The sequence below is a fragment of the Bubalus bubalis genome, chromosome 1, assembly GCF_019923935.1.
Source record: "Bubalus bubalis isolate 160015118507 breed Murrah chromosome 1, NDDB_SH_1, whole genome shotgun sequence".
Taxonomy (NCBI): domain Eukaryota; kingdom Metazoa; phylum Chordata; class Mammalia; order Artiodactyla; family Bovidae; genus Bubalus; species Bubalus bubalis.
Genome location: NC_059157.1, coordinates 113017395 through 113041364, shown reverse-complemented (window position 1 = coordinate 113041364; position 23970 = coordinate 113017395). Strand labels below are relative to the sequence as shown.

General features: G+C 43.9%; 1 protein-coding gene across 1 annotated transcript in view; it reads right to left on the bottom strand.

Moving 5' to 3' along the window:
- Positions 1–23643: 23643 nt before the first annotated feature.
- Positions 23644–23970, bottom strand: part of SEC22A (SEC22 homolog A, vesicle trafficking protein) — an 86243-nt gene continuing 85916 nt past the window's right edge. The window contains exon 8 of the mRNA XM_044942584.2: positions 23644–23968. Within this exon, the coding sequence (XP_044798519.1) occupies positions 23942–23968 (27 nt within the window). The 3' untranslated portion in view covers positions 23644–23941. The remainder of the gene's footprint in view (positions 23969–23970) is intronic.

Below are 23970 nucleotides of genomic sequence, written 5' to 3'. Positions count from 1 at the left end.
AGCAGAGACATTACTTTGCCAACAAAGGTCCGTCTAGTCAAGGCTATGGTTTTTCCTGTGGTCGTGTATGGATGTGAGAGTTGGACTGTGAAGAAGGCTGAGCGCCGAAGAATTGATGCCTTTGAACTGTGGTGTTGGAGAAGACTCTTGAGAGTCCCTTGGACTGCAAGGAGATCCAACCAGTCCATTCTGAAGGAGATCAGCCCTGGGATTTCTTTGGAAGGAATGATGCTAAAGCTGAAACTCCAGTACTTTGGCCACCTCATGTGAAGAGCTGACTCATTGGAAAAGACTCTGATGCTGGGAGGGATTGGGGGCAGAAGGAGAAGGGGATGACAGAGGATGAGATGGCTGGATAGCATCACTGACTCGATGGACGTGAGTCTGGGTGAACTCCGGGAGTTGGTGATAGACAGGGAGGCCTGGCGTGCTGTGATTCATGGGGTCGCAAAGAGTCAGACACGACTGAGCGACTGAACTGAACTGAAATTTATTTATAATATTTATAATTTATTTATAATTATCAATTATAATTTATAATTAATTCATTAATTATTTTTGGCTGTGCTGGGTCTCTGTTGCTGCACAGGCTTTTCTCTCGTTGTGGCAGGCAGGGGGCTACTCTAGTTGCAGAACACCAGCTTCTCATTTTGGTGGCTTCTCTTGTTGCAGAGTGTGGAAGATTCCACATATCTTGGAGCAACTAAACCTGTGCACCACACCTATTAAGCCTGTGCTCTAAAACCTGGGAGACGCAAATACTGCAGCCTGAGCATTCTAGAGCCCGTGCTCTGCAACATAGAGCTAAATTTTAACTTAGAGATCTTTCAGGATCCTTTAGGAGTACAACCATGGGAAATCATCAGTTAAATCCATTTCACCTGTAACCTGCCTTCACTAATCATTTTAACTTGCTACAAAAGACTTGGGTGTCCTCCAATCTGCATGTAGCCTAAACAATGAGATATTGGCCTGAGTTGATTTCCAGAAACTTAAGAGTTAGCTACGTCCTGTTTGAGATGGGCCAGCCAGTCCAGACTCTTAACCACAGATGCCTCAACTAGGCAGGCACAAGTGACCTTTTGAACAGGCAGAGGCCTGTAGCTTAGTTACGCTTGTGCAGAATGAGGATTTTTGCACCTTTTTCCAGTCACCTTTCCCCACATTCCCTCGTCCTCCAGTCGCCCTGTTTCTTTATTGGCTATCCTATATCAGTACCCTACGTCTCTTGCACTGGGGAGGTAGATTTGAGATGCCTTCTCCTGTTTCCTTGCTTGGCTACCTTGCAAATAAATCCTCAGTTTGCTGCAAACCTTGGCGTCTCAGCATTTTGGCTTGCTGTTCTTCAGGGAGGATGAAACTGATCTGGTAACAAGTTTGATGAGCCTGCAAGAAGAGAAGTCCAGAGGGAGTTCCTGCCCATAGTTTGTCAGCCCCTTGCCCGTATTGAGCCTGTGAGCAAGTTCAAGCAGCTTCCCGGGCCATTTGTTCCTAGGGCTACCCACCGCGATTTCCTCAGGGAGGGGCCGCTGACCTCTAGCGTTTAGTTTTGTTTTGTAGCAAAGAGGTGGCTTTGGGGTTTGGAAGCTGTCTTTGGATGAGAAGCCTTGTTAAAGAAGTATACCTGTGTCAGACTGTCCATATAGATCACGGGTTGAAGGCCCACCCGGTGGAATTGTGGCAGACAGTGGGTTAAAGGCTCAGGGACTCCTGGTTTTGTCTCGTTTTATTTTGGTTTTGGCTTGGTCTTGTTTGTCCATGTCTATATCAGGTTGTCACTTATTAAGAACTGGCTATTGGGGACCGAGTTTCTTGGTGACCATAGCAAGCAGTGGTAGAAAGACTTTGCTGCTGTGACCACCCGGAAGTAAACTGCTTTCAAAATCAAAAATGTTAGTCCAATTCCCTCTTTAAGATTTCTAGGCTGCATACTCTAAAACTAGGGAGCTTTCAGTTATGAATCCATGGAGAAGAAGATGGTAGTTTTTGATAGCACAGCTTGACTTTAGGCTCAAGAACAAAATGGCCTGAAAATGGATCTTTAAATCATAATACAATTTTGCAGCTGGATTTATTTATTAAGTAGGAAGAAAAGTGTGATGAAAATCTAATGCAATTTTTTATGTCATTGTATCTGAGTAAACCTGTGCAAAGAAAATAAGACTACAGTTCAATAGGAAGGGAAGGCAAAGAAAGCTGTTCTGCCTGATCTTAAGGAAAAAGAGGACTTGCTATTAATTCAGTAGAACACTCTGTTTGTTCCTCCTCCCCCCCCATGTGATGGGACTGCTACTCCTTCCCTGCCAGTGCCCGAGCCACAGCCTCTGGGCCACGGTTGCCCCTGTCTCTGAGAATCAAGAAATAGGAATGGTCTTCCCTCTCATATCCACCAGAAAGTGAAAGTTAGTCGCTTAGTCATGTCCATCTCTTTGCGACCCCATGAACTGTAGCCTGCCAGGCTCCTCTGTTCACGGAATTCTCCAGGCAAGAATACTGGAATGGGTTGCCATTTCCTTCTCTAGGGATTGGACACAGGTATCCTGCATTGCAGGCAGATTCTTTACCATTTGAGCCACCAGGGAAGTCCGATCATAACCACCAGAGAGCCACCCAAACTTAGGGCAATCCTACCATTAAGGCAAATCCACATGAGGGTGTAAATGCTGAGACTGGGCAGTTGATGGCATTGATTTGGGTCCAGTCTTTCTTCAACTTCAGGTTTAATAAATCAGAAGAACAATATGCCAGAACTTCCTGGTAGTCCAGTGGTTAAGACTCTGCCCTTCCACTGCAGGGGGCACCGGTTCCATCCTTAGTTAGGGAACAACAATCCTGCATGCCACACAGCACAGCCAAAAAAAAAAAAAAAGGCCAATTTATAGAGATGACCCACAGAAAATGAAGTGTCTTTTCAATTTCTGCAACCCACAACCCAATCTGGGCAGATGTTGAAAGTTTATTAAACACCACCCACACTTCAGCAGAACATAGAATGGTGCTGAATAAAGCTAGGGAGGAGGCAGATGGGCTTCATACAGAAACCCCTGAGAGTTCAGTACGTGCTGCTGCGAGCACAGCTACACCAACAGCAGATCCTAACTGGGGCTCGAATGCTGAACATTATCAAGATCGCGTTCTTGCAGGACCCAGGGTCAAAACAAAGAAGCCTTAATAGAGTCAGGGAGGTAAAACAGAAACTGAGAATCTTCAGAATTTCTACAGAGTCTTTAAAGCCTACAGGCAACGTGCAGATACAGATCCTAAGACCCCAGAGAATTTAAAAAAAAGGTTAATGGCTTTTATCGGTGACAGCAACCTCAGTATACAGAAGAAACTGCAAAAGGTGGAAGGGGCTTTAGGAATGCCTGTATCTCAACGTGCTGAAATTGCCTTTAAAGTTTTTAATGGCAGGAACCATGTTCAGGAGAAAAGGGAACAGCGGAGAGTGGAACAGGCTGCGTAGCTGGCTGCTGCCTTAACACAGGGGAGAGCTAGACCAAATCGAGGAGCCTCACAAGGGACTCAGCACAAGGTGGGAGGCCTCAAGCCCCAAACTTCCACTTGAATGGGGCATTTGACATGGGACCCCGCAACGGGCATACTGCCAGAAGGAGGGACACTGAAAAAGATTGTCACATCCTAAAGAACATTCTTCAAGGTAAACAGAGGATGAGATGGCTGGATGGCATCACCAATTCGATGGACGTGAGTTTGAGTGAACTCTGGGAGTTGGTGATGGACAGGGAGGCCTGGCCTGCTGCGATTCATGGGGTCGCAAAGAGTAGGACACGACTGAGCGACTGAACTGAACTGAACTGAAGGTAAACAGGTGGCACATCAGGTGTGTGAGCTGAGAATGACAGTGAACAAGAGTGACAGGGCCCGGGACCTCCTCTCAGTCCTGCATCCATCAATATCCCTGTATGCAACCGCAGGTGACCATGACTGTGGGAAATCAGCTTTTGGATTTTCTGATTGATGCTGAGGCCACTCGCTTTGTTAAAAATAGTTGGCTTTCTAAACTTTCTTCTGAGGCTAGGATGTCCAGAGAAACCTTGAAAAAGCCTTTTCTCCTGCTACTGGACAGTCAGATGGGGGAGACCCATCTGAAGCATGGCTTTCTATACACGCCTAAAGGCCTCATTCCCCTTCTGGGTTGAGATTTACTGAGTTAAATGGCAAGGATACCTTTGCACCTGCAAGAATGGACATTAAAATACCACCAGGGCAGGCTTGCACATTGCAGGCTCTATGGCTTTGACCCTGAAGAAAACATCCAGCAACTATCCAAGGAGAGAGATGGCAGAAGGTGAGCTCAGAGGTGTGAATGGATGGGAGGCAGGGAGAACAAACACAGCAATACCTCTACAGGTTAGGCTTTGCTCTGGGGCAAAAATCCCTAACTTAAAAGCATTACCCATTAAAGGAACAGGGGAATTGTGGAAGTCAACCCTTGCTAATAGCCTTCCTTGAATATGATTTAATACACCTCTGCCTGTCACCTTCTAGAACTCTAATTTTACCAGTCAGAAACCAGACACAAACTGGTTTGTGCACAAACCAAAGAACAATTATTCAAACTGTAGAAGATATTCATCCAGTGCCTAACCCATACATGCTGCTCACTACTTTGGAGATTTTTGTTGGTTTACCATTTTGGATTCAAAGAACACCTTTTTTGGGTATACCCTTGAGTTTTTGAATCCCAAGAGTTGTCTGCTTTCAAATGGGAAGATCTAGATACAAAAGTTAAACAAAAATTAAACAGTACTGCTGGATGGGACTTCCTCATGGAACCACACGACTAGTATTGGGACTCAGCATAGGTTGCCGGAACCTCAGAACGCTTCTCAGGGCTAAATGAAGCTCAGGTTCTTTTGTCTCAGTGAGGAAAGAATTCTGCAAGAGGCAAAGGGTCAGGCAGGGAGTGATTTATTAGCATAGGATGCTTGAGAGAGATATAAGCAGGCAGGAAAGGGCATGCCACCCTGAGAACTTGGTGGGCTACAGTTTTATAATAGAAAAACGGAGGCGGGAGGGGAAGAAGACCATCTTCTTCCTCATTCTTTTTAAAAAGTGTATTTATTTATTTATTTGCCTGCACCAGGTCTTAATTGTGGCATACATGGTCTAGTTCCCTTCCTAGGGATTGAACCCTGGCCTCCTGCACTGGGAGCATGGAGTCTTAGCCACTGCACCACCAGGGAAGTCCCCTTCCTCGTTCTTGAGTAGACAGCAAATTTCCATCATCAGTTCCTTGTCCACATGCGGCCGAGGAGTTTTCTTGACCCTGTGTGGTCAAACTAGGACTGTTATGGAGCCATGGAAATGAGCAAAAAGGCAGTAACATTCCTAATGTTACTCTGAAAGCCATCTGTACTACAGACAAATAAGACAAAGAACGTTGCAGCCATCAGCCACTGCAGCTGCCGCTGACTGTGCACCCTGAGGGGGTTCAGGATGGAGAAAACAGGACAGGTTGTTATGGTGCATATCAAAGGGATGATTTCAATGAGCCCAGAGTCTTGCATCTTCCCATACAAAGAAAGGGCTTCTCCAGTGGCTCAGATGGTAAAGAATCCACCTGCAATGCAGGAGACCTGGGTTCCATCCCTGGGTTGGGAAGATCTCCTGAAGGAGGGCATGGCAACCCACCCCAGAATTCCTGGAAAATTCCATGGACAGAGGAGCCTGAGGACTACAGTCCATGGGGTCACAAAGAGTTGGACACGACTGAGCGCCTAAGCACACATACAAAGAAAAGTGCTCAATTCATAAACTTGAGATGTCTGTTTGCTTTAAGTGACTCTTCCAATGTTTGACTACCCAGTTTGTTTTTGTTTTCGTGTTTTCCTGCAAAAACTCCTGTATGTCCTGGCTCCTCCCTTACCTCTTCAGTACAGCCCCATAGCTATCCAAGAGACTGTACCCCAGGCTATGTCCTCAGCATTGCCCTCAACATAATTATCAACTTTTAGGTTGTGAATTTTTAAGTTGACAGGATGTTCACAGATGGAAGCAGCTTTAGGGACTGGGGCCAATGCAAGACTGGGTATGTGGTGTTGACTCATCAAAAGGCACTGGAAACTGAAGCCCTTCCGAGGCACCCCCTACTCAAAAGGTAAAAGTTCACAGCCCTGATGAGAGCCCTCCATCTAATAAGGATAAGAAAATAACGATTTTTACTAATGCCAAATATGCTTTATTGGTGGTCTGAGTCCATGGGGCCATTTGGGGTAAGGACTGTTAACTGCAGAAAAGGAAACTAAACATGCCAAGAAACTTTAAACTTAGAAGCTGTCACAGAGCCAAAAGAACTGGCTATCATCCACTGTGCAGCACATTAGAAATCAGGTTGTCTGACTGCTCGAGGGAATAATCTAGCAGTTCAAGTGGCAAAGCTAGCAGTTAGAACTAAAACCCCTGGGTTCCCAACTTGGCCCTTACCCTTGACAAAATGCTATCCAAAGTAGTCTCCTGAAGACTCAGAAGGGGCTAGGGAAAGGGGATTTGACTCGAGTCCTCCCAGCCATTCTCAGGAGGCTGACTATAAAGGCACACCAAGGAAGGGTGGGTTTAGAACAGACAAGGCAAGGTGCTTGCCCCTGAACACCTTATGGAAGATCTAATAAATTATTTACACAAGTGCACCCACAATGGGAGAGATGCCACCCTGCAATGGATTCAGAAATTTACTATAGGACCAAACATGAAAAGGACAATTCAAAAGGTGACACAGAAATACACAGTATGTGCTAAATAACGCTAACACTGGGCTGCTGCCAATCAAAGAAGTTGAGACCGGAAGTGCCGGACTGGGAGAAGATGGGTAGGCTGCGTTCACTGTGAGGCCAAGAGCAACTGGAAACCTTAGGTACTTACTAGTATTTGTGGACCCTTTTACTACCTGGTGAGAAGCATTTCCCTGCTGGTCTGAAAAAGCTTCTGAGGTTGAAAAATCCCTGCTAAAATAAAGAATTCCTAGGTTTGTGTTCTCTATGTCCATTCAGAGTGACAGTGGAGGGGCCTTTATAGCAACTCAAGTATCTGGAGCTTGAAAGCTTCGTTGGGGTTGCCATGAAACGTGTAACTTTTTTTTGACATATACACACTGCTATATTTATTTTTTACCTATTCTTTTTTTGGCTATGCAGGGTCTTCATCGCTGCTTGCTGGCTTTCTCTAGTTGCAGAGATCGGGGGCTATTCTGTAGCTGCAGGGAGTGCGGGCTTCTCATTGCAGTGGCCTCTCTTATTGCAGAGCACAGGCTCTGGGCACGCTGGTTCACTAGTTGTCATGCACGGCTTAGTTATTGTGTGGCATGTGGAATCTTCCCAGACCAGGGATCAAACTCCTGTCCCCTGCATTGGCCAGGTGGATTCCTATCCACTGTGCCACCAGGAAAGTCCACGCATGTAATTCCTAATCTACTGGCAAAAGGAAAGATGAATTATAATCTTAAAAAGACAAGTCTCTTGACAAATTTTAGCTATAATTCCCAGGAATAAGGTCTTACCAGTTGCCCTGCTTCGAGTGAAGTAGTCCCTAGAAGCAAGCTCCAATTGCGCCCCTATGGAATGTTCTATGGGAGATGATTCCTATTTTCCAGAAGTGGTTTATAAGACCAAGAGGGAACTTGAAACAAGAAACCAGACATTGTCGAATATATACAATCATTGGGAGCTACTCTAACTGCTATAATGTTTTGCCTAGTAGGTTGTTTCCCACTGCTGATTTCTTTCTTTGCTGATTTATACCCTCTGTGGTAACCATAAGTTTGTTTTTGATATCTGGAAGTCTGTCTAAATAAGTTTATTTGTATCATTTAAAAAATTAGATTCCACATATGAGTGATATCATTTGGTATTTGTCTGACTTACTTCACTTAGTATGATGATCTCTAGGTCCATCCGGGTTGCTGCAAATGGCATTATTTTGTTCTTTTTTTATGTCGGAGCAATATTCCATTGTAAGTATGTACCACATCTTCTTTATCCATCCCCCTGCCGATGGACATTGAGGTTGCTTCCATGTCCTGGCCATAGTAAGTAGTGCTGCAATGAACACGGGGGCATGTAGCTTTTCAAATTAAGGTTTTCTCTGGATACATGCCCAGGAGTGGGATTGCTGGATCATATGATAGTTCTATTTTTAATTTTTTAAGGAACCTCCATACTGTTATCCTCAGTAGTTGTGCTGATTTATATTCCCACCAACAGTGTAGAAGGATTCCCTTTTTCCCACATCCTCTCCAGTGTCTATTGTTTGTAGACTTTTTGATGATGGTCATTCTGACTAGTGTGAGGTGATATTCTCATTGTAGTTTCGATTTGCATCTCTCTGATAATTAGTAATGCTGAGCATCTTTTCATGCACTGTTTGGCCATCTGTATGGTGTCTTTATTTCGATTTTAGATTTTCTGCTCATTTTTTGATTAGGTCCTTTTTTTATATATAGAGCTGCATGAGCTGTTTATATATTTTGGAGATTAATCCCTTGTGAGTTGCTTCATTTGCAAATATTTTCTCCCATTCTAAGGGTCTCTTTTCATTTTATTTATGGATTCCATTGCTGTACAGAAGCTTTTACATTTTTTTTCAGTCCTGTTTGTTTTTGTATTCATTGCTGTAGGGGGTGAGTCGAAGAAGATATTGCTGTGATTTATGTCAGAGTGCCTATGTTTTCCAGTAAAAGTTTTATGGTGTCTGGCCTTACATTAGGTTTATTTCTTATGTATGGTGCATTTTTTTTTAACACATAGCTGTCCAGTTTTCCCAGCCCCACTTATTGAAGAGACTGCCTTTTCTCCATTATATAGTCTTGCCTCCTTTGCCATAGATTAGGTAACCACAGGTGCATAGCTTTATTTCTTGGCTTTCTATCCTTTCCTATTGATATTTCTGTTTTTGTGTGCAACTGCCATATTTTTATTTTTTGATTACTGTAGCTTTGCAGTAGAGTCTGAAGTCAGGGAGTCTGATGCCTCCAGTTCCATTTTCTTTCTCAAGATCGCTTTGGCTACTTGGGGCCTTTTATGTTGCCATACAAACTTTATTTATTTTTTTGCATAAAATGCCATTGATAATTTGATAGGGCTTGCACTGAATCTATAAATTGCCTTGGGTAGTCTAGTATGATCATTTTATCAGTACTGAGTTTAGATTCAAAGACTGGCAGGTTGATTTTACTATGATGCTGAAGAACCACTAGAGTACTCAGGTACTTATTGGTTTTCTTGGACACTTAAACTGGTTGTTTAGAAGTATTTTCCTGCTGTTCTGAAAGTTTCTGAGGTTAAAGCCCTACTGCAAGAAATAAATCCTAGGTTTGGTGTCTATGTCCATTCAGAGACAACAGAAGGGCCTTTGTAGGAGGGCCTCTGCTGGAAATTACATGCTTCCTGGCAACCATGTCTATCCTGAAGACTGTCCTACTAAAACCTTGGAAGAATAAACATCCAGAAGACCAGTTCCATACTTGCTGGACTGGACCTTACAAGTGCTACTTGTGCCCCATTCCACAGTGAAGAGGAAGAGAATTAAGACATGGCTTCATCACACTCATGGTAAGCTCATCTTGCAGAGATCAACAGAAATCATGCAACAGAAGACAACCTTGACAGAGATCATCAAAGCATGGCTGCTCCAGCCCCTAGCACTGGCTTCTCCAAGTGGGCAAGTGGACCTCTAACAGTTCCTAAGTTGCTTTTCAGAAGGAAGCTACAGGAAAGAAATTGAGGTGAACAGCATTGCTGCAGTGGTAACTTTGTAAAGTAAAACTTTTCAGAAGGCAGTTTATTTAAATAGTTTATTAGGTTAGCAGAATGATTATTTTCTTTTATTATGATTTCTCTTTGTGTCTAACTTTCCAGGCTTGAAAGAACAATGATGTGGATTTCTCAGACTTTGCCAAAAGCAGGTAATCTCTCAAGCTCTTGATATGCCATCCAAAACTATTTTCTGTATTTCACATGTTGACCCCCTGGTTGTGCCTGTCATCAATTTTCAACCATCCCTAATGTCACTGTGACTTACAATAAAAAGTCCTTGGATACAACATACTAACTTAGGCAAGTCAACAGAATTTCCTGTCCCCTGTTTTTTTGACTAAGTTGAAATTTGGTCCTCAGATTGCGGGGGAAAAAAAAAAAAGACCTTGGTCAGGATATTATAGAAACAATACCTATTTTTCCCAGCCTATGTCACTTCCGTGTTTAATATCTAGGTGTCTGAGACAAACTGAGAATGTTGAGAAAGTCCAATAAGTAAAGGTAAGACACAGATTCCCTAACTAGACCATCTCCTAGGAGTCTAACGTCTGGCATTCTGTGTGCCCCTTCAGGGTATATCTTTTTGTCTACCATTGGTTTGATTACCAGTGAAGGCCTTGACATTTGGCAGATACGTGGTATTGATTATTGAGGTTGTGAAAAGGGAATGTTGCCTGCCATTCCAGTTCAAGGATCAAGCTCCCAGTCACCACTGTCACTGACCATTGCTCCCATGGTGTGCACCGAGGGAAATTCAGTATGGAGAAACATAGGATGTATGTTGTGCTTTGGATGCTGGACTTATATAATTAAGATGCATATCTAAGGAATAATCTGAATGAGCCCAGACTCAAAAGACCCCAAACAGCCAAAACATTTTTTAAAGAACATAGCTTGAATCACACTCTTGACTTCACACTATGAAGCTACAGTAATCAAAATAGTATGGTCTAGCAGAAAAACAGACACAGATAAACGGAACAGAATAGATAGCCCAGAAATAAACCCACACTCCTTTGGTCAATTAATCTACAACAAAGGAAGCAAGAAGATACACTGAAAGTGTATCTTCAAAAGCGGTACTGGGAAAACTGGATAGCAACATGTATAAGAAATTAAAACATTTTCTCAAACCATATAAAAAAACCTCAATAGATTAATACCTAAATGTAAGACCTGAAACCATAAAATTCCTAAAAGAGAACACAGGTAGAACACTCTAATATAGACCCTCCACAAATTGCTATAATTTGTCTCATAAGGCCAAAGACAAAAAAGCAAAAATAAATGGGATTTAATTGAACCTCAAAAGCTTTTGCACAGCAAAGGAAACCACTGATAAAATGAAAAGAAAACCTACTGAATGGGAGAAAATACTTCCAAATGGCATGACCAATAAAAGGTTAACATCTAAAAGATATAAATAGCTTATGCAACTGAACATCAAAAAACCAATTAAAAAATGGGCAGACAACCTAAATAGACATTCTTTCAAAGACATATACCAGATGTTCCATAGGCACATAAAAAGATGCTCACCATCACTAATCATCAGGGAAATGAAAATCAAAGCTACAATGAGATAGCACCTCACATCTGTCAGAACAGCCCCATCAAAAAGAACACAAATAACAAATGTTGGCAAGGATGTGGAGAAAAGAGAATCTCACACAACAATCTGTAGGCAGCAGTGTTGTGATAATGAAAGTTGCTCAGTCGTGTCCGACTCTTTGCAACCCCATGGACTATACAGTCTATGGAATTCTCCAGGCCAGAATACTGGAGTGGGTAGCCTTTCCCTTCTCCAGGGGATCTTCCTAACCCAGGGTTCAAACCCAGGTCTCCCACATTGGAGGTGGATTCTTTACCAGCTGAGCCACAGTGGGAGCCCAAGAATACTGGAGTGGGTAGCCTCTCCCTTCTCTAGCGGATCTTCCTGACCCAGGAATTGAACTGGGGTCTCCTGCATTGCAGGTGGACTCTTTACCAACTGAGCTATCAGGGAAGCCCTAGTGTTGTGATGCCTCAGGCCAAACAACTAACTGGGTATGGACACAGCCCCACCCATCAGCAGAGAGGTTGCCTTAAGGCTTCCTGAGCCCACGGCCAACTCTAGACATGTCCATAGACACAGCCCTGCTCACCAGAGGGCCAAGACCCAGCTCTATCCACCACTGGGCAGGAACCAGCCGTACTCTAGAAGAAGCCTATGCTAGTCTCTAAACCAGCCTCACCCACCAGGGAGCAGACATCAGACAGGGGAAAATTACAACCCTGCAGCCTGCAAATCCAGTCCATCACAGCAGACCAGACCCTACTCTGTGACCATCTGGGCCCTGTCTACTAGCAGGCCAACTGAAGCTTCAGGACACCCCAGACCCCATTACTCAACAGGGCCATTCTGGATACAAAAGCCCCTTTGTGTCCCTCATTTCCTGTTTGTAGATAAAAGACTTTAGTCTCTAGGCCTTCCCTGAGTTCCAAAGAGCAGACTCAGCAGTTACTAAGTATGGAAGTGAGAGAAAGCAGAAACCAAGGAAAAGCAGTGAAGCAAGTTAAGTAATGATAGCTTAAACAAAACAATCCTACCTAGGTCCTCCTCAAGGGATCAGTTCAGTTCACTTCAGTCTCTCAGTCGTGTCCGACTCTTTGCGACCCCATGAATCGTAGCATGCCAGGCTTCCCTGTCCATCACCAACTCCCGGAGTTCACTCAGACTCACGACCATGGAGTCAGTGATGCCATCCAGCCATCTCATCCTCTGTTGTCCCCTTCTCCTCCTGCCCCCAATCCCTCCCAGCATCAGAGTCTTTTCCATTGAGTCAACTCTTCACATGAGGTGGCCAAAGTACTGGAGTTTCAGCTTCAGAATCATTGCTTTCAGTGAATATTCAAGACTGATTTCCTTTAGGATGGGCTGGTTTGATCTTGCAGTCCAAGGAACTCTCAAGAGTCTTCTCCAACACCACAGTTCAAAAGCATCAATTCTTCGGCGCTCAGCTTTCTTCACAGTCCAACTCTCACATCCATATATGACCACTGGAAAAAACCATAGCCTTGACTAGATGAACCTTTGTTGGCAAAGTAATGTCTCTGCTTTTCAATATGCTATCTAGGGATATATATATATATATATATATATATATATATATAAAACAACTCTTCTCTTTCTCCTTTATTGACTATGCCAAAGCCTTTGATTGTGTGGATCACAATAAACTGGAAAATTCTGAAAGAGATGGGCATACCAGACCACCTGACCTAACTCTTGAGAAACCTGTATGCAGGTCAGGAAGCAACAGTTAGAACTGGACATGGAACAACAGACTGGTTCCAAATAGGAAAAGGAGTACGTCAAGGCTGTATATTGTCACCCTGCTTATTTCACTTATATGCAGAATACATCATGAGAAATGTTGGGCTGGAGGAAGCACAAGCTGGAATCAAAACTGCCGGGAGAAATATCAATAACTTCAGATATGCAGATGACACCACCCTTATGGCAGAAAGTGAAGAAGAACTAAAGAGCCTCTTGATGAAAGTAAAAGTGGAGAGTGAAAAAGTTGGCTTAAAGCTCAACATTCAGAAAACTAAGATCATGGCATCTGGTCCCATCACTTCATGGCAAATAGACAGGGAAACAGTGCAAACAGTGGCTGATTTTATTTTTCTGGGCTCCAAAATCACTGCAGATGGTGATTGCAGCCATGAAATTAAAAGACGTTTACTCCTTGGAAGCAAAGTTATGACCAACCTAGATAGCATATTCAAAAGCAGAGACATTACTTTGCCAACAAAGGCCCGTCTAGTCAAGGCTATGGTTTTTCCAGTGGTCATGTATGAATGTGAGAATTGGACTATAAAGAAAGCTGAGCGCCAAGAATTGATGCTTTTGAACTGTGGTGTTGGAGAAGACTCTTGAGAGTCCCTTGGACTGCAAGGAAACCCAACAAGTCCATCCTAAAGGAGATCAGTCTTGGGTATTCATTGCAAGGACTGCTGTTGAAGCTGAAACTCCAATACTTTGGCCACCTCATGCGAAGAGCTGACTCATTGGAAAAGACCCTGATGCTGGGAAAGATGGAGGGCAGAAGGAGAAGGGGATGACAGAGGATGAGATGGTTGGATGGCATCACTGACTTGATGGACATGGGTTTGGGTGAACTCTGGGAGTTGGTGATGGACAGGGAGGCCTGGCGTGCTACGGTTCATGGGGTCGCAAACAGTCAGACACGACTGAGCAACTGAACTAACTGATGCATATCTTTGAGTTGTTCTGAAGAAATTTAGACTCCTACCCAGGAGGACGATAGTGATTACCTGCTGACCACAAGCAGTAGAACACATACTGGGTGGAACCAGAAGGTTGATGATTAAAATTCCTGAAATGTTACCCTGTTACCATAGCACCAACCAATCAGAAGAAGGTCATGCCCTCTGCAACCTTCACCCCAAATGTTGCCTTTAAAAACCCTTCCCTGAAAGCCATTAGGGAGTTTAGGTCACTTGCACACAAGCTGCCTGTTCTTACTGGGCAGCCTGCAGTAAATGCTGTACTGTCTACCACAACCACGTGTCAGTAGCTTGACTATGCTGTGCTGTGGGCTAGCAGACCTAAGTTTTTTTCAGTTAACAGCCCCTTTCCCCCCAAGACAGAGGAATGATCAAAATCTAAGGGGAATTGAAACCATGGGTTAAATGCATTTCCCTTGCTTTCACTAATAAGGTGATTTGAAAACTTGCATGTTTTCTTTGTACCCCTTCTTCCAAGGGGTACACAGCCTAAAAAACAAGATTTTCACAGCTAAGCCTAGTTCAGTTTAGTCAGGAGTCAGCTGTGTCCAGTTCAAGCTGAGCTGGTTAAGACGAGGCAGGACCACCAATCTTTCAACTGGGCACATGTGAGCACCCTCTCAGTGACGTTTTCATATCAGAGGGCTGAAAATTCCATTCTCAGAACACACCAAGGCTGGTAGTCTAGTTATGCCTGCACAAAACATCAATTACCATATCTTTTCCCAATCACCTCTCCCCATACTCCCCATGCCTGTCTGTCCTGTTTCTTTCTTCTTTACTCATAAACACCCCAAGGCCTTTGCTTTTGGGGAAGCAGATTTGAGATTTGTTCTCTAGTCTTCTTGCTTGACTGCTTTACGAATAAACCCTCTCTTTGCTGCAAACCTCAGCATCACAGTATTTTGGCTGGCTGCACATCCAGCAAAATGAACCTGGTTTGGTAACACTCCCACCCTGCTGTGGGTGGTGGAGAGCAAGCCTCGGGCAGGCACATGGAAACACGCACCCAGGCATGCGCACACACCCAGGGCACACCACGACAACAAAAGACACAACTCATACCTTTCCATCTCCATCTCCACTGAGCTAATCCAGAGAACATGTCTGTTTCTCCCAAAGGTTTATACTTTTTTCCAAAAGCACATCCATACTAGAATGTTAATTAGCAAGGGCACCATTATTATGTAGAGTGAGTTCTGAACACCATTTTAATGCTGACTGACAGGATCACAACAAACTGTGGAAAATTCCTAAAGAGATGGGAATACCAGACCACCCCACCTGCCTCCTGAGAAATCTGTACGCAGGTCAGGAAGCAACAGTTAGAACTGGACATGGAACAACAGACTGGTTTCAAATTGGGAAAAGAGTATGTCAAAGCTGTACATTGTCACCCTGTTTATTTAACTTATATGCAAAGTACATCATGAGAAATCCTGTGCTGGATGAAGCACAAGCTGGAATCAAGATTGCTGGGAGAAGTATCAATAACCTCAGATATGCAGATGACACCACCCTTATTGCAGAAAGCAAAGAACTAAAGAGCCTCTTGATGAAAGTAAAAGAGGAGAGTGAAAAAGTTGGCTTAAAACTCAACATTCAGAAAACTAAGATCATGGCATCTGGTCCCATCACTTCATGGCAAATACATGGGGAAACAATGACAGGCTTTATTTTTCAGGGCTCCCAAATCAGTGCAGATGGTGACTGCAGCCATGAAATTAAAAGACGCTTGCTCCTTGGAAGAGAAGTTATGAGCAACCTAGACAGCATATTAAAAAGCAGAGACATTACTTTGCCAACAAAGGTCCGTCCAGTCAAGGCTATGGTTTTTCCAGTAGTCATGTATGGATGTGAGAATTGGACTATAAAGAAAGCTGAGCACCGAAGAATTGATGCTTTCGAACTGTGGTGTTGGAGAAGACTCTTGAGAGTCCCTTGGACTGCAAGGAGATCCAACCAGTCCGTTCTAAAGGAAATCAGTCCTGAATATTCTTTGGAAGGACTGATGCTGAAGCTGAAACTCCAGTACTTTGGCCACCTCATGTGAAGAGTTGACTCATTGGAAAAGACGCTGATGCTGGGAGGGATTGGGGGCAGGAGGGAAAGGGGACGACAGAGGATGAGATGGTTGGATGGCATCATCGACTCAATGGACATGAGTTTCAGTAAGCTCCAGGAATTGGCAATGGACAGGGAGGCCTGGAGTGCTGCAGTCCACAGGGTTGAAAAGAGTCGGACATGACTGAGTGACTGAACTGAACTGAAAGCAAAGAAGCAAAGATCACTAAAACTAAGACCTGATTTCATCCAACAGGGGGATGACTTAACGGTGGTAGTGATGTTGCAGTAAGGCACAGTGAATTTTGTTGCACTGAGGAAGCTGAAGCTAAATGTTCACCAGGTAGCCATGTTACGTTAAGACATTCAAAATTATAAGTACATTTACAGAACTTTTCCTAAAATGAGTATCACCTGAGAGGCACACAGATAAATCATGTCCTGAACTGTGGTCTTTACACAATTAAAACATGGATGTTTCCATATGCAATCTGGCCACGAGTTGCTAAGTGATAGAAAATGAGCTTCCCAGACCCAGAAAGAGATGCTGGGCTTGCATCGTCGTGGGGCAGGAAAGCATTCTTGGACACAAGGTACACGTTCAAAAGCAGAGCTGGGCAGGGTCTCACTGTCACTGAACAGGAGAACTGCACTGGCAGCAACAAGCATGCTAGGAAAGCCAGTGTTTGAATTTGCCAAGATTGAAACAACTCCACACTGAAGAGAACACTGTACAGGTCATCATGTCCAGAAGGGAGGAGTGACGTGGCTGGGCCACGCTGGTTGTGGCAAGCAGCATGGAGCACAGGTGTCAGGAGGAAAGTTGGAAGCGCTGGTGTTACTTGTGGAGCTGGGGTCAGGCGAGGGGACAGATGACCAGAGGATACCAAGCCCCCTCATTTGGATGAACTTCCCAGTGTATAAAGAGCTTTCACGTACACTTGCTCACTGTGCGGCCCCATGCCTTGCGGGCAAAGGGAAAAATGATCAGTGCAGCCCCTGCAGTGGCTTGTATGCTGCTGCTGCTGCTAAGTCGCTTCAGTCGTGTCCGACTCTGTGAGACCCCATAGGCAGCAGCCCACTGGGCTCCCCCGTCCCTGGGATTCTCCAGGCAAGAACACTGGAGTGGGTTGCCATTTCCTTCTCCAATGCACGAAAGTGAAAAGTGAAAGCGAAGTCGCTCAGTCCTGTCTGACTCTTCACGACCCCATGGACTGCAGCCCACCAGGCTCCTCCATCCATGGGATTTTCCAGGCAAGAGTACTGGAGTGGGGTGCCATTGCCTTCTCCAAGTGGCTTGGATACTTGGGGACAAAAGCTGTGGCATTAGCCCAGAGGCACCTCTGTTCAGTGTGCCCACCTGGCTAAGTACCAATGATCCTGGCAGGAACAGAGGGTCCACCCTTCTCCAAGGTTGACAATAGATGAAATGAGATCCAATTACTGTAGTATTGTGTAGATTTTATCTTTCCAAAATTTCTGAAAAGCCTTTTGGTGGGTTTTTTCTGTCTTGGGAGGAAAAACTTTTTTGCTGTCTTCCTCTAGCCTATCTCCCCTTCTCACTGGCAAAGTCACTGCTTTGCAAGACAGACACAAGAACAAAGCCAAGTGAGGCCACTGGAATGGCTGACCTCCAGGGTTTCTTTCTTCTCTGGCATTCCCTAACTAAATATTTGTGCAACTCTTCATCTTACCTTCAAGTGCCAGAGTACGAGGATAGTGCAAACATAAACACAATCGAAACAGGATTTTAAGATGTTAGACAAAGACAGAAAGACAAATGAGGTGAAAGCACATTGCCAAGGGGGATCTGTGGGAGGATCACCTTCAAATCAAGTCAGAAGCAGCCTTTGTTCAGTCCTCCCCCTGCCAACCCAGCAGCAGGAGCAGCAACCACGTACGATGGACACCCTTTTCTATCAAGGGCCCTGGTCCACGGAGTGGGGAGAGGTGATGCAGGTCAACCTAGGTTCACAGAGCAGAGATCCAGAAAGGCAGGATGGTGGTGAGAAGACACAGAGAAAGAAAAGGATTGTTTGGGGCTGAGGGCTAAGCAGGCATCCTGTCCCCACTGGCTTGTCAGTCCCAAACCTCACCATCTGTTTCTAATGAGCAGAGCTGAGCTGCCCCCTCCCTTGTTGAGTGCATATTCATCCCCAAGGCCCTTTTCATCTTGCTGGCCTATTAGGCCTGTGTGAATTTAAAGAAGTCTCCCTGGAATCCATTAGAAAGAAGCCTCATCACTTTTCCCCCTCAGCCAATTTCCAATGTAGAGCCACCCGTAATCTCTAGTTTGTCAGCATCTCTGGTTATTCTCTTAGACTATTTTCCAATTGTGCAAACTGTGCTGCTCTGCTTTGACTCTGTTAGCTGGACAGGCATTTCCCTGGCTCACATGGGATTTTTGGGGTGGCAGGGAGAACGCATTTCTCTTCAGATTAGTCTCTTGAAAGCCATGTTGCATTTGCATGTTTGAAGAGTGCCTTGAACTCTCACATCCTCAGCATCTACATATTTCCACTCTGTGCTAGAAGGCTGCTGGCTGCCTGCTCACCCCTTTCTCCCGTCCAGGCACAGACCACATGCACATACGCTCCACTCTGTGGAGGCCCTGCAGAGTGGGGGGCACTAGGTGGCACTCATCCAGGAATACCCAATAGACCAAAACAGAGTGTTCAAAGCAAACCCGTGCCGCATTGTAGCAGGTGAGGTTCCCACAGGCACTTTCCCATCTGACGGCAGTGCTCCAGTACCTAGGACACTGAGGGGCCCGGAGAGTAGCCTACTTTTTCCAGGTTGAGTGACGTTGGATTAAGTGACAACTTAATCCTGTTTACTCACCTCAGATGGATTTTGTTAAGCTCACATAAATCCTGTATGTCAAACACCTGATGTACAGCAGGCATATGGCAAACGTCAGTCCTTCAGTTCCCTTCTCTGACTTTGGATGCATCCCCAGCACACTGCCCTGAAGTCTGCACACAAGAGCGTGCCAGAGTAGGTCACCTGCCTACCAAATCTTTCAACGGGATCCTTTGTCCATTTTTGTTTTTGAATTAGGATCCTTTCTTAATTCACAATTTCTGAAAAGCTATGTGCAATGATATATTCGGGGGCATTTGCATTGCTGTATGTCTCAGGGAACTCAAATAGGGGCTCTGTATCAACCTAGAGGGGTGGGATGGGAAGGGAGATGAGAGGGAGGTTCAAGAGGGAGGGGACATATGTACACCTATGGCTGATTCATGTCGAGGTTCAACAGAAAACACAAAATTCTGTAAAGCAATTATCCTTCAATTAAAAATAAATAAATATATATATAAAGATGCCTATTATCTAGAAAGTAACAGCAACACCTATCAAAGAGACCACAATAAGGCAGCAAATGTCCTAGCACTTGCTGTGCCCGGCTCTGGGTGATTTACATTTATTGACTCATTTAATCCTCACAACACTTTGCCCAAAGCACAGTTAACTCTACTTCATACCTAAGGAAACTGAGGCAGAGAGGTTACATGGCTTGCCGAGGTCACCATGCCAGTGGCAGGGAGAGCCAGTTGGGTGGAGGGGAGCAGGGGAGACGGTCTGGCTCGAAACTCATCGTTACCACTTTTTGATTAAGCAATTAGTTACCTTCTACCTTTTGTTTAATGTTTTCAGATATAGGAATGACTTAAAGCAGAATTCCTATGAAATTATTTCATATCAAAGAATCAACCTATGCTGGCCTTCAGCTAGAAAAAGGAAATGTTTGTAACACATTTACATTGGTTTGTAACACCAATGAAGCTTTAACATTCTATATCAAGAATCATTAATTTGTGAGTTAGTTTTATGAGAAAGAATAAACTTTATACCTCCTTGCCCTAAAGTCTAAGGCACACCTGAGGTTCACCATACCTATGGCAGCCATCTGTCCTGACCATTATACGTGTAGGAATTTTAGGAAACAATTTTACTAGGACATCTATACTGCAGGAATTAGCCATGACTTCACCTCTTTTCAAAGTAATATGCATTACTTGTATATATATTCCTTATATATTTCAACATATTTCCATGTTGCCTAGCTTAATATTATAGGGTGGTTGGTTAAGAGTGTGAGTTCTAAGACTGATGTGGATTGAAATCCTGGTGCCACCAGGATTAGATTGTGCCAAAGGTTAGATTGTGACTGTTTAAGTCATTTAACTTATTTAGGCCTCAGGTGCTTCATCTAGAATACAGAAAGCCTTCATAAGGCAACCTGTGAGGATGTTTAGCACGTACACCGTACTGTTTTCCCCTTCATGCTGGCTTCATTTGTTCTCACTGCTGCTGTAATGGTAAGAGCCCAGTGTTGTCAGCAACACACACATAAAGAACTTGCTCTCTGAAAGGTTCTGTGGCATGGAAAAATGAGCACCAATTTTTGAGTCATTTAATCTTGAATCCTAGGTTTGACTCTGAGCCTTTGTTTCCTCAAATGAATATGAAATAGTGCCACCCTTGTCCCCTAAGGCTGCCATAAGGATAAACTATGTAGGAGGCCCTACACTGGCCCACAAAAGGTGCTAATGAGCATTCTTTTTACATGAGTTGTAGGTATTGTTGTTGTTGTTCAGTTGCTAAGTTGCGGTCAACTCTTTGCGACCCCATGGACTGCAGCATGCCAGGCTTCTCTGTCCTTCACTATCTCCCAGAGTTTGCTCAAACTCATAACCATTGAGTCAGGATGCCATCCAACCATCTCGTCCCCTGTTGTCCCCTTCTCCTGCCTTCTATCTTTCCCAGCATCAGGGTCTTTTCCAGTGAGTGGGCTCTTTGCATCAGGTGACCAAAGTATTGGGAGTTTCAGTTTCAGCAATAGTCCTTCTAGTGAATATTCAGGCTTGATTTCTTTTAGGATTGACTGGTTTGATCTCCTTGCAGTCCAAGGGACTCTCAAGAGTCTTCTCCAACACCACTGTTCAAAAGTATCAATTCTTCGCCACTCAGCTTTCTTTATGGTCCAACTCTCATAGCCATACATGACAACTGGAAAAACCATAGCTTTGACTAGACGGATCTTTGTGGGCAAAGTAACATCTCTGCTTTTAATACACTAAGTTTGTCATAGCTTTTCTTCCAAAGAGCAAGCATCTTTTAATTTCATGGCTGCAGTCACTGTCCACAGTGATTTTGGAGCCCAAGAAAATAAAGTCTGTCACTGTTTCCCTATTTGCCATGAAGTGATGGAACCAGATGCCATGATCTTTGTTTTTGGAATGCTGAGTCTTAAGACAGCTTTTTCACTCTCCTCTTTCAGTTTCATCAAGAGGCTCTTTAGTTCCTCTTCACTTTCAGCCATTGGAGTAGTATCATCTGCATATGTGAGGTTGCTGATATTTCTCCCAGAAATCTTGATTCCAGCCTGTGATTCATCCAGTCCAGAATTTCCCATGATGTACTCAGCATATAAGTTAAATAAATAAGGTGATAATATACAGCCTTGATGTACTTATTCCCCAGTTTTGAATGAGCCTGTGGTTCAATGCCTGGTTCTAACTGTTGCTTTTTGACCTGCATACAGGTTTCTCAGGAGGCAGGTAAGGTGGTCTGGTATTCCCATCTCTTTAAGAATTTTCCACAGTTTGTTGTGATCTGCACAGCCAAAGTCTTTACATAGTCAATGAAGCAGATGTTCTTCCGGAATTCTCTTGCTTTTTCTATGATCCAACAGATGTTGGCAATTTGATCTCTGGTTTCTCTGGTTTTTCTAAATCTAGCTTGTACACCTGGAAGTTCTTGGATTACATACTACTGAAGTCTAGCTTGAAGGATTTTGAGAATTACCTTGCTAGCATGTGAAATGTGCGTAACTGTACAGAAGTTTGAATATTCTTTGGCATTGCTTTTCTTTGGGATTGGAATGAAAACTGGCCTTTTTCAGTCCTAAGACCACTGCTGAGTTTTCCAAATTCACTGCCATACTGAATGCAGCACTTTGATAGCATCATTTTAAGCGTTTTAAATAGTTCAGCTGGAATTCCATCACCTCTGCTAGCTTTGTTCATAGTAATGGTTTCTAAGGCCCAATTGACATCACACTCCAGGATGTCTGGCTCTAGGTAAGTCACCACACTATCGTGGTTAGGTCTAGGTCATTAAGACCTTTTTGTATAGTTCTTCTGTGTATTCTTGCCACGTCTTCTTAATCTCTTCTGCTTCTGTTAGGTCCTTGCCATTTCTGTCCTTAATTGTGCCCATCTTTGCATAAAATGTTCCCTTGGTATCTCCCAATTTTGGAAGAATTCAAAGGGCAAGGGCAAAATGTTCTTTGCTCACCTTTAGGCAAGGTCCCCTTGAAAACCCAGCCTCAAAGAAATTCAACAGCATAAGGAGGCAGGTAACCAAGGCAGAGCTGGGAAGGGGCTGCTGGGACCAGACAGGAGACAGAACTGATGAGCCCTATTTCCCACTGTCAGATGGAGCCTGAACGTGCTTTTGTGCGTGATGCTTACACTGCCGTACTGTGGGATGTAGGAGAAAAGGGCAAATGTGAACTGTGGGTGGGGCTGGGCTGAAAACACCATTTGTTGCCAAGGAAACACCAGGAACAATTCATAAGTTTACAGTACTGACTTCAGGAACTCTTTGAAAATGAAGCCTTTTCTCTCCTTGAGATTCTTTAGCCTCCACGGTGTTTAGACTATTCTTTACACACCAGCACCACCAATGCAGAAGAAAACGTTTGCACTCATGTCAATACCACTCACTGTAACAGGCAAGGAGGATATAAGCCATGTGGCTTCCAACCACACAATGCTATGGCACTGTGATTTCACTTGTTGAATAAAGAAACTTAGGCCACCCAAGGAAGAGATGTTATAAGAGTGGCAGCCACAGATACCACTTCTCTTTGAAAACCTCACTGCTCAAACAGAAGGCTACAATACGCCAGCATTCAAAAGCAATCCCAGGACATTGATGAAGATCATCAGACCCTAGTCAGTATGACCAGAAGAGTAAAATCCTCAGCTGACATGGTATCTGCACAATTCATTTATAACCCTGGGAGTTGGAAAGGTTTATTCTATTAACTTTGGGCCAGGATATTCCTAAAGCCAATCTAACCCCAAAATTAGATTTGACTTTATCACAATATTTTTAGAAAGAAAGACTCCATTTCCTTAGAGATATAAAGCAGAAAAATACAAAGGCTTGACCACAGACAAGAATGAAGCCCTGAAAAGAAAGTGAAGTTGCTCAGTTGTGTTTGACTCTTTGTGACCCCAGGGACTGTAGCCTACCAGGCTCCTCTGTCCATGGAATTTTCCAGGCAACAGTTCTGGAGTGAGTTGCCATTTCCTTCTCCAGAAGATCTTCCCGACCTAGGGATCAAACCCGGGTCTCTCACATTGCAGGCAGATGCTTTACCATCTGAGCCACCAGGGAAGCCCTGAAGAGTGACCTATAATATGTAGTAGAGCTAAGTGTTCAATTTGGTCTGAGTGGTGGCTGATTTTGAAATAATTTGTTCTTTTACTACATACTCTATTAAAACTATTTTAAAGTGAATTAAAAGTCTGTTAAAACAACAAAAAGAATAGTGAACACACATATAAAATTTGCTTGTCTCTTGGAAATCCAACAGCCTGGAATGGGTTCTTGGGTTACTCAGTAAATCTTGTAATAAAGGCCAAGTGTATGCCTTTTTGGTAGGTCGCTAACCCCAGGAGAAAGCACTTTTGTGACAGGAAGGTTAAAGGTTCACCTGATGAATCTGGTCTCTGTGGAGGCTTGACAAATCAGAATTCTAATGAGATTCCACACACAGTCCAAAAGAAATGGAGCTATGTATTTCTCCAGACTGGATTCCACT